This window comes from Cetorhinus maximus, chromosome 12, assembly GCF_964194155.1.
Source record: "Cetorhinus maximus chromosome 12, sCetMax3.hap1.1, whole genome shotgun sequence".
Lineage (NCBI taxonomy): Eukaryota > Metazoa > Chordata > Chondrichthyes > Lamniformes > Cetorhinidae > Cetorhinus > Cetorhinus maximus.
The window spans coordinates 7,032,739-7,043,507 of record NC_135890.1 but is presented as its reverse complement, the minus strand read 5'-3'; the positions used below and the strand labels follow the sequence as shown (position 1 = coordinate 7,043,507).

At 44.5% G+C, this 10,769-nt stretch overlaps 1 protein-coding gene across 1 annotated transcript; it reads left to right on the top strand.

Annotated features, from left to right (window-relative positions):
- Positions 1-1,103: 1,103 nt before the first annotated feature.
- Positions 1,104-10,532, top strand: echdc3 (enoyl CoA hydratase domain containing 3). Its single transcript, XM_078554677.1, has 4 exons — positions 1,104-1,237; positions 5,282-5,379; positions 7,369-7,569; positions 9,992-10,532. The coding sequence occupies exons 1-4, from the start codon at positions 1,165-1,167 to the stop codon at positions 10,322-10,324; spliced, it is 705 nt and encodes a 234-aa protein (XP_078410803.1). The 5' UTR covers positions 1,104-1,164; the 3' UTR covers positions 10,325-10,532.
- The last annotated feature ends 237 nt before the right edge of the window (positions 10,533-10,769 follow it).

Sequence of the window (10,769 nt, the reverse complement as noted above, 5' to 3'; positions counted from 1 at the left end):
AGCCATATAAATACTGTGGCTTTAAGAGCAGGTCAGAGACAAGGAATCCTGTGGTGAGTAACTCACCTCCTGACTCCCCAAAGCCTGTCCACCATCTACAAGGCACAAGTCACGAGTGTGATGGAATACTCCCCACTTGCCTGGATGAGCTCAGCTCCAACAACACTCAAGTTTCTTGACATCATCCAGGATAAAGCAGCCCATTTGATTGGCACCCCATCCACAAACATTCACACCCTCCACTACCAACACACAGTAGCAGTAGTGTGTACTATCTACAAGTTGCACTGCAGGAACTCACCAAGCCTCCTTAGACAGCACCTTCCAAACCCATGACTGCTACCATCTAGAAGGACAAGGGCAGTAGATGCACGGGAACACCTCGATCTGCAAGTTCCCCTCCAAGCCACTCACCATCCTGACTTGGAAATATATCGCCGCTCCTTCACTGTCGCTGGGTCAAAATCCTGGAACTCCCTCCCTAACAGCACTGTGGGTGTACCTACACCACATGGACTGCAGCGGTTCAAGAAGGCAGCTCACCCCCACCTTCTTGAGGTGCAACTAGGGATGGGCAATAAATGCCGGCCTAGCCAGCGCCGCCCACATTACATGAATAAAAGAAACCATGCCGCCTGTCACAATGGAATAAAAACCAACAACACTAAAGAAAAATTGTTAATTATCATTCATAATCTGATCACTTTAATCATTTGAATAAGTAAAAATAAAACTTAAACCTATAAACATTTTAAACATTTACTTACCAGTATACATTTTCAATTGAATCATTAACGTCTCCAGGATTATACTTTGGTTCTGAAATTTTTGATCTTTAATCCCTGGAAAACTAGGATTGACTTTTAAATGAGGTACCTGTGTATGAAAAATTTACGTTTTTTGGCCAAAAGTCATGGGGTTGACATGTACCTGAGACTGACTTTTACACAGGTATATATGGTACTCCCATAGGCGTAACTTAGGTAAGTTGATTGCCAAATGAATCAAGCTCCCTGCAGTAAAGCTTTGGCAGAACTAAGAATATCTTTGTCAATGCTGCACAGATGATTGTAATGTAACGTTCTCTGCTGGAAAATAGTTTGTCTTCTGTTTAGGACCATCATTCTGAATAACCCAAAGAAGCGGAATGCTCTATCACTGACCATGTTAGAATCTCTGCGCAGAGACCTCCTCCATGAAGCAGAAAGCAATGACCTCCGAGTTATCGTGATTTCAGGTAATTCCAGCCTGGTTTCAGGATTTAATAAACAACCAATAATTTAAGAACAACCAATTTAAGATAATCAGTCAAGCTCGTAATGTGGCTCATTTACGCTTGTTAGAAGTGACGTACATTCATACACAGGGATCCGTTCTCTGCAAACAAAAGGAATATGTTTCAGCCTTGCATCTTTTTCGAATTATCCGGGAGCTTGGAGAGCCTATAGTTCCCCGTTGCTTTCTCCATGGCAACACCTCGGCCAATCAGAGCCAAACCATCAACTGGGTAGAATGCTCTTTCAGAGAGCCAGTGCAGACTCGATGGGCCAAATGGCCTCCTTCTGCACTGTAAAGATTCTGTGATTCAATCAGCACCCTTTTCTCCTGTAGTATAAATTGTCGTGATTGTTTGAAATTTGGCATCCTTGCATTGGTTCTGATGAGTGTAAGATGAAAAGCTTCAGCAACATGTCTCTCTTTTCAGTAATGTTCAACTTCTGTACTACCAAACAACTGTTTAATGAGGTCCAATGGATCTACTTAGATCAAGTGACGCTCCTGCGGTAAACTGAGAAACATGGCCAGAGAGACCAGGATGAAGCGAGATTCAATCCCTGCTTTGTGCTGAATTAGGTGGTCCCTTCTAGAGCACCAACTAAAGTGCTGTGATTAGCCCCTGGTTATAAAGTGGAAAATCAGCGAGGGATCCTACTCCTGGTTTCCTGGTTTCTCCCGCTGAACTGCGTGGATTTGGAGAGTTCAGGTAAGGTCAGGGTCAGGCTGGGATGCAGCTTGTGGATGCATAAGATGGATGGTGCTGATGGAACTTCCCAGGAAGGTGTCAGCTCCTCAGAAGAGGAGAGATGGAAAAGAGGGCGGAGAATTGAGAAGTTAGTCTTGAAAGGAAGAAAAAGAGGGTGGCACTTAAATAGAGGTATGGAAGAGGCAAAGTGGAATGGAACTGGTTAATCCTGAGCACTGCTTCACGTTAAATCACCACCTGGCAAACAAGGCAATGGACACAGATACAAATTGGTAAAAGGCAGCATTCTTCACATATCGAATTAATAGATGGGACGGTCTTCCAGATTGAGAAGGGAAGGCAAACAACCTCCAGGGTTATTCATGAAGCAGTCAGATGCTGTGAAGGGGAGAATGTTTTATTCATTCACAGGATGTGGGTGTTGCTGCCCAGAGCAGCATTTGTTGCCCATCCCTAATTGCCCTTGAGATAGTGGTGGTGAGCCGCCTTCTTGAATACAACTGAATGGCTTATTTGCCGTTTCAGAAGGCAGTTAAGAAATCCACATTGCTGTGGGTCTGGAGTCACATGTAGGCCAGACTGGGTAAGGACGGCAGATTTCCTTCCTTAAAGGATATTAGTTTAGAACCAGATGAGTTTTCACAACAATCGGGTAGTTTCATTGTCATCGTTACTGATATTAGTTTTCGGTACCAAGAAGTTACTCCCTGCTCTCAGTTCAGAGTCCAGGAGGGAAAATTTTAAGCCCGGCAGGTGGGCGAGGGTCCCGACGTCAACGCACAGAGTCGCGCGATATTTCGCTCGGCGGGCAGGTGCTGGAGTCAGCAGCGCACCCGCCGACAATTAAAAGGCCCGTTAAGGCCATGAACTTATCAACTGAGTTGAACTTTTCGCTGCCCGTCTAACCTAACAGTTGGCGGACAGGCCAAGCGGCCTTTTGCGGGATAAGGTTTCCTAAAGCAAATAAAAATAAAAATATAAACGTTAAAGCTTAATTAATAACATGTCCCTGTCCATGTGGCGGAGTCACATGAGGGGACAGGTTTCCTTTCATTTTTATTTTCTTTATTTTTTTATTGTAACTCCTCATTTATGATGCGGCCAGCGCTCACTCACGCGCAATCGCGAAGGTCGCTCGCCCCCATCTGCCCTCCTCCCCCGCTCGCGCAGGCAGTGCTGCCGCTCGCGTTTCACACTGAGCAGGCCTTCACTGGCCAACCCCGCCGAGCCCGCCCAACATGGGTGAAATCCTACCCCAGATTTATTTCATGAATTGAAATTAAACTTCCCGACTGTCTTGGTGGAATTTGAACTCCATAAGCAGAATTTTAAGGGCCGCTGCCGGTAGGTTTGCAGAAAAGGGCCGGGGGTAGAGGTGGGGCCGAAAATTCCCTATGCGGCCTTCCCACTGCCCAATTAATGACCGTTTAAGGACCCTTTCCCGTCCCGGCCTTAATTTCGAGGCTGGCAGGAGGGGTTCAGGGTTGCGTGGGGGGGACAGGGGAGGACCGGCAGGCTACCTTACTCGGGCCTCTGGTGGGGGGGTGGGCTGGGGGGGGGGGGGGGGGGGGGGGGGGGGGGCGGGTGCATCTATTACTGGCCCCCTTTCAAGACCAGGCGCCCAATCCCCAAAGTCTGGGCCCCCCCCAGGTACCTCCTCCCTGCCTGCCTCTTCCATCCTGTAGGCCTCCCTTTCCCCTACTCGCCACAAGACCCCAGAATTCCCTGTGCCCTGGGACTCCAGCACTTTGACTCTGGTGATTGCTTGTAGTCCCAGTCCTGGCCACCGCTCCTGGTGGCACTGCTGGCCAGTCATTCTGAGCGAGGGGTGGAAATCTCATCTCCAGTCAATTAGTATTCCTCAGGGTGTCAAATGGCTGCTGGGAATCCCTGGGAGGTGTTCCCCAGCAACTTCTCCATAGCCCTGACATGCGAAAAATTCTGCCCCATGTCTCCAGATTACCAGACCAGTAAAATAGGCATGATGCTACTGAGCCTGCTTATGTTTTTGTTTGGAAGGATGAGCTTGATGGACTGAATGGCCTCCCTTATCTTTACATATCTGTAGGAGGCCTGGGAGTAGGCTTTCTCTATCTCTCCATACTCTCAGCTAAGATTGCATAAAGGAAGAAAACAATAAATCCTTGCTTATGTGATCATGGATTTTTAAAAAATATATTTTTTGGAATATGCTGGTATTTTGTAACGAAGGTGCATGTGTGTATGTGTGTGTGTGTCCATGATTAAACTGGTGGGGAGGTTAATAAAGACAGCCTGTCCGTGAGAACTGAGAGATGAAAGGGTAAAGGGATTAGGTTCATGCATTTGTAATGGAAGGTTATGTGAGGTTAGATTTACAAGTAAATAGGTTGATTTAAAATTTTGCATTATGAGATAAGTGGAGACTTGGTTTTTCAGCTGTTGAATTTGAAAGGGAAGGTTAGAAGTGACAAGGAACTTTTACAACGTGCAAAGGTTTCATAGCTAAACAGGGGAAGGTATATTAAATGTTATCGACCCGAATGTAGAGACCATAGGCGATCATAACAGATTTTTATATTTGGAGAAGTTGAGTTCAAAGAGGTTTTAAGGAAAATGGAATTTGAGATGAAAGTGGGAAAAATATATTCGAGGAATGATGTTTAGCTAGCGGGTGGCTGTGTGGGGCAGAAAGTCCTGAGACAGATCTGTGTGCTCAGGATGTGCGAAAGCTGTGAATTTGAAGCAGCCATCCAGTTTCAAGCCAGAAAAACCTTTGTTTTCAGAAAGCAGTCTGTTTCTGAACTTTTCTTTTGCATTTCCACCTCTTGAGTGGAGTGGAAGTATTTGAGGAGTCGTGCCTTTGTTAAAGTGACAACAACTCTTTGCCTTGGGTAATATTACTGGATTTTTATAGTTAAAATCTATAAGGGAGTTATTGCCATGAAAGTAGTTTACTTGTGTGTTTTGGCCAAGTGGGTTTTTGGGGGTTGCTCTGTAAGACTGTTTTAACTGTGTAACTTTAATCCTATGTGCTTAAGTTTTTTTTTCTTTTTATTAAATCTTTTAATGTTTAAAATCCTAAAGGTGTTACTGGAGTTCTATGCTTTTGAGGTCAGTAGCTTTTGCTCCTCGTTTTCAAAATACAAAAAAAGGATTATGATCAGTAAGACAGGATTCCCTCTGCGATCTGGCATGCTCAATGAATAGCATCTGCTGGGGTCATGACACTCAGTTAATAAGAGCCATTGCTAGAAATGTTTTCATTTATTCTAAATGCATTATTAGTGGCTAATACTGTGCGATTTGTGTGTGCAGCTGAAGGGCCTGTATTTTCATCTGGCCATGATCTCAAGGAACTAACCTCTGCTAAAGGATGGGATCACCATGCTGAGGTCTTTGCAGTCTGCACTGAAGTAAGTTGATCAATGTATATTTAATGTAATGAATAACAACGTTTATTTGCATTTATATAGCGCCTTTATAAAACAAAGGCACTACACAAGGCATGATTATCCAACTAAATCTAATACGGGCCACATAAGGAGATATTGAGGTGGGTTTTAAACGGTGTTGAAAGAAAGGAGAAAGAGGCGGAGAGATTGAGGGAGGGAATTCAGGACTCCAGCACCCAGCAGCCGACGGCACGGCAACCAATGGTGAAGTGATTAAAATTGGGGAATTGTAATCAGCAGGATATGACAAGACAGTAACATCCTGAAGTGATTGACACAATGGCAAGAACTATGAGCATGAAGTTTTTTTGTGGTTTATTAATAAGATCTCAACTTACCGTGTGCCTGCCTTGCAATAAACAACACACAATATGTGGCTCAACCTTTCATTGCCTTATGAATTGGCTTGGTGCTGTGAGGCGATGAGGAGTTGAACCACTCATACCTCTTCAAGTGGAGGAGTAGAGCGGGAAGGATCAGGCTTAACTGTACATACGCGCTATGTGAATTAGGAGCAGGAGTAGGCTGTTCGGCCCTACAAGCCTGCTCCGCTATTTGATAAGATCATGGCTGATCTGGTCATGGCCTCAACTCCACTTTTCTGTCTACCCCTAACTCCTTTGACACCCTTGTCAATCAAGAATCGATCTAACTCAGCCTTAAAAATATTCAATGACCCAGCCTCCACTGCTCTCTGTGGAAGAGAATTCCACAAACCAATAACCCTCTGAGAGAAAATATTTCTCCCCATCTCTGTCTTAAACGGGAGACCCCTTTCAAACTGTATCCTCTGGTTCTAGTCTCTCCCACAAGGAGAAACATCCTCTCAGCATCCGCCCTGTCAATTCCTCTCAGGATCTTCTCTGTTTCAAGAATACTGTGACGCCTTCATGGTCAAATTACCTGCTGGCATTCTCTGTCTAGACACGCAAATGAAAAATGGTCACTTTGGAGAGATACGAGAAGTCAAGGGGTGTCTGTGGAAACAGGCAGTACCCCTTCAGGAGGCAGGACATTCAGGATGGGAGAAAGTTGTTGAAGGAGCTTAGGAAGGGGTAAAGAGTTAGAGAATAGAAAAGCAGTATATTATTTAAATGGAGAAAGACCGCAGAAGCTCTTCGGTACAGAGGGATCTGGGTGTCCTGGTGCATGAATCTCAAAACGTTGGTATGCATGCAGGTACAGCAAGTGATTAGGAAGGCAAATGGAACTTTGGCGTTTACTGCAAGGGGAATGGAATATAAAAGTAGGGAAGTTTTACTGCAGCTGTACAGGGACTTGAGACCACATCTGGAATACTGTGAACAGTTTTGGTCTCCTTATTTGAAAAAGGATGTAATTGTGTTAGAAGCAGCTCAGAAAAGGTTCACTCAACTCATTCCTGGGATGAAGGGCTTATCTTATGAAGAAAGGTTGAACAGGCTGGGCCTAAAACCATTAGAGTTTAGAAGGATGGGAGGTGACCTTATTGAACCATGTAAGATCCTGAGCGGACTTGATAGAGTGAATTCCAGAAGGATATTTCCTCTTGTGGGAGACACTAGAATTAGGGGACACGATTTAAGAATAAGAGGTCTCCCCTTTTAATACAGAGTTGAGGAAATTTTTTTCCTCTCAGAGGGTCATTATTATGTGGAATTCTCTTCTCCAGAAAGCAGTGGAGGCTAGGTCGTTGAATTTATTCAAGGCTGAGTTAGGTTTTGATAGACAAGGGAGTCAAGGATTAAGGTGGGGGGGGGCAGACAGGAAAATGGAGTTGAGACCACAACCAGATCAGCCATGATCTTCTCGAATGACAGAGCAGGCTCGAAGGGCCGAATGGCCTACACCTGTTCCTAAGCCCTATCCTCCTGTGTCCTAAATGACCTGGAATAATCAGGGAGCAGGACTGCAGTAAAATTAAAAAATCACGAGGTTAGATCTGCTCATCACACCTTTTATAACTTGTAGGTTATGACCCTGCTTCAGGATATTCCAGTGCCGGTTATCGCGAAGGTTAATGGTTTGGCCACAGCCGCTGGCTGCCAGCTTGTTGCCAGTTGCGACATTGCAGTGGTGTCGGACAAGTCAAAGTTTGCCACTCCGGGAGTCAACGTTGGGCTCTTCTGTTCCACACCAGCTGTTGCAGTGGGGCGATCCCTTCCTCAAAAGGTACATCACTGCAGCATTTTAACTGGTTTAAATTTGACTGGAATGTGTCGGGATATATCGTAAGTTACAAAAGTGCTCCCTGAGGCTTGCTCAGTGCTTTCAATCACAAATTATAAAGCTTTCCACAAACACTGCACATCTGTTTTTTTGAAAGTTCTTAGAGACATACAACCAGGACGACTGGTTTAAGGTTTTCATAAAATAATTGGGCAGAATCAAAGAATGCAATTCCCATTACTGGTAACAGTTTTGGAATCTTATTTAATAAAAATGTAATTGACTTCCGCAAAGAAACATAAACCATTAATTATTGAAGTTGCGATAATCTGCTGAACCGTTGAAAGAAAAGGAAAGAGCTTGCTTTTATAGAGCGCCTTTTGTGACCTCGGGATGTCCAAAAGCATTTTACAACTAATGAAGTACTTTTGAAATGTAGTCACTGTTGTAATGTGAGAAACACAGCAACCAATTTGCACACAGAAAGCTCCTACAAGCAGCAATGTGCTAATGACCAGAGAGTCTGCTTTCACCGAATCACAGTGCAGAAGAGGCCCTTTGGCCCAACTAGCCTGCACCGATACATGAGAAACACCTGGCCTACCTACCTAATCCCATTTACCAGCATTTGGCCCATAGTCTTGAATGTTATGACGTGCCAAGTGCTCATCCAGGTACTTTTTAAAGGATGTGAGGCAACCCGCCTCCACCACCCTCCCAGGCAGTGCATTCCAGACCATCACCACCCTCTGGGTAAAAAGTTTTTTCTCACATCCCCCCTAAACCTCCTGCCCTTCACCTCGAACTTATGTCCCCTTGTCACTGACCCGTCAACTAACGGGAACAGCTGCTCCCTATCCACCCTGTCCATGCCCCTCATAATCTTGTACACCTCGATCAGGTCACCCCTCAGTCTTCTCTGCTCCAACAGAAACAACCCAAGTCTATCCAACCTCTCTTCATAACTTAAATGTTTCATCCCAGGCAACATCCTGGTGAATCTCCTCTGCACCCCCTCCAGTGCAATCACATCCTTCCTATAATGTGGTGACTAGAACTGCACACAGTACTCCAGCTGTGGCCTCATCAAGGTTCTATACAACTCCAGCATGACCTCCCTATTTTTGTAATCTATGCCTCGATTGATAAAGGCAAGTGTCCTATATGCCTTTTTCACCACCCCACTAACACGCCCCTCCGCCTTCAGAGATCTATGGACACACACTCCAAGGTCCCTTTGTTCCTCAGAACTTCCTAGTGTCATGCCGTTCATTGAATACTTCCTTGTCAAATTACTCCTTCCAAAGTGTATCACCTCACACTTTTCAGGGTTAAATTCCATCTGCTACTTATCTGCCCATTTGACCATCCCGTCTATATCTTCCTGTAGCCCAAGACACTCAACCTCACTGTTAACCACCCGGCCAATCTTTGTGTCATCCGCAAACTTACTAATCCTACCCCCCCGACATAGTCATCTATGTAGTTTATATAAATGACAAATAATAGGGGACCCAGCACAGATCCCTATGGTACGCCACTGGACACTGGCTTCCAGTCACTAAAGCATCCTTCTGTCATCACCCTCTGCCTCCTACAACTAAGCCAATTTTGAATCTACCTTATCAAATTACCCTGTATCCCATGTGCATTTGCCTTCTTTATAAGTCTCCCATGTGGGACCTTGTCAAAGGCTTTGCTGAAATCCCATATAAACTACATCAACTACACTACCCTCATCTACACACCTGATCACCTCCTCAAAAAATTCAATCAAATTTGTTAGGCATGACCTCCCTCTGACAAAGCCATCATGACTATCCCTGATCAAACCTTGCCTCTCCAAGTGGAGATAGATTCTCTCCTTCAGAATTTTCTCCAATAGTTTCTCTACCTCTGACATGAGACTCACTGACCTGTAGTTCCCTGGCTTATCTCTACAACCCTTTCTTTTAATAATGTTCATTGAGGAATAAATATGGGTCAGCATACTGGGGATACTCCTTGTCCTTCTGCAAAATAGTGCCATGGGATCTTTTATGTCCACCTGACAGAGCAGACAGGTCCACGGTTTAGTGTCTCATCCAAAACATGGCATCTCTGACAGTGCAGCACTCCCTCAGTACTGCCCTGAAGTGTCAACCTTGATTTTTGGGCTCAAGTCCTAGAGTGGGACATGAACCCACACTTTCCTCTTTCACGTTGATCTTTCTTTCCCTATGAAAAGTGATTCCCTGTTGTAGTCTCCGTGCTCCCTGATCTTTCCTAACCCAAGAGAGGAAGTTAATAAGGTACTTTAGCCAGTGTCAACGCTATCAGGAAAGGTGAGAAAAAAGAGAGCAAAGAATCGTGGCAGAAAAGTACCTGTTTGCTCAGTTTCTTTTACGCACATGCAGGAGATTTGAATACATTCTATTTGTAACAGGTTACTTTAGAAATGCTGTTTACTGGAGAGCCTATTTCTGCACACGATGCGCTGCTGCATGGGCTGGTTAGCAGAGTGGTGCCTGAGGACAAGCTGGACGAAGTGACCATGAAAATTGCCAGCAAGATCTGTGAAACAAGCCGGTCTGTTGTCGCGCTGGGGAAAGCCACATTTTACAAACAAATGGCGCAGAACCGAAACGAGGCATATCAAATCGCTGCACGGGTCATGGTGGACAACCTGGCACTGAAGGACGGTCAGGAAGGAATCCAGTCCTTTGTTCAGAAGAGGAAACCTGTTTGGACACATTCCACAGAGAAGGCACGCAAATAACAATCTTTATTGTTTAGGTGTGTGCGGTGATTTGACAAGTTATTCCAAAAAGAGAACCACCGTGAAATCCAATTATAGATTTCTGTAATTTCCCCAATTTAAGATTTAATTCACTTCAGTGAATATGCTCTCTACCGACGTGGAGTGAATTGTAAGTAGAAAATGGACATTATTGTAAATAAAATAAAATATATTTGCTGTAGAATTATTTTCAAACTATAAAGACATTTTATGATGAAACACAACTTTGGATTATAGAATGATGCCGCGCAGAAGGAGGCCATTCAGCCCATCATGTCAGTGCCAGTTCAGTGAAAGAGCTAACCCATTGCCCTTAATTTTTCCCCTTTCAAGTATTTATTCAGCTCCCCTTTTAAAAGTTACTATGGAATCCATTTCCTTTGCCCTTTCAGAAAACGTATTCCAGATTACATCAACTCATGTC

Bases quoted from the DNA above. Each gene is read 5' to 3' on its own strand.
- echdc3 (XM_078554677.1), top strand. From the start codon at position 1,165: ATGTTAGAATCTCTGCGCAGAGACCTCCTCCATGAAGCAGAAAGCAAT. The intron at 1,238-5,281 runs GTAATTCCAGCC...TTGTGTGTGCAG, and splicing joins CCGAGTTATCGTGATTTCAG to CTGAAGGGCCTGTATTTTCA. The intron at 5,380-7,368 runs GTAAGTTGATCA...TATAACTTGTAG, and splicing joins TCTTTGCAGTCTGCACTGAA to GTTATGACCCTGCTTCAGGA.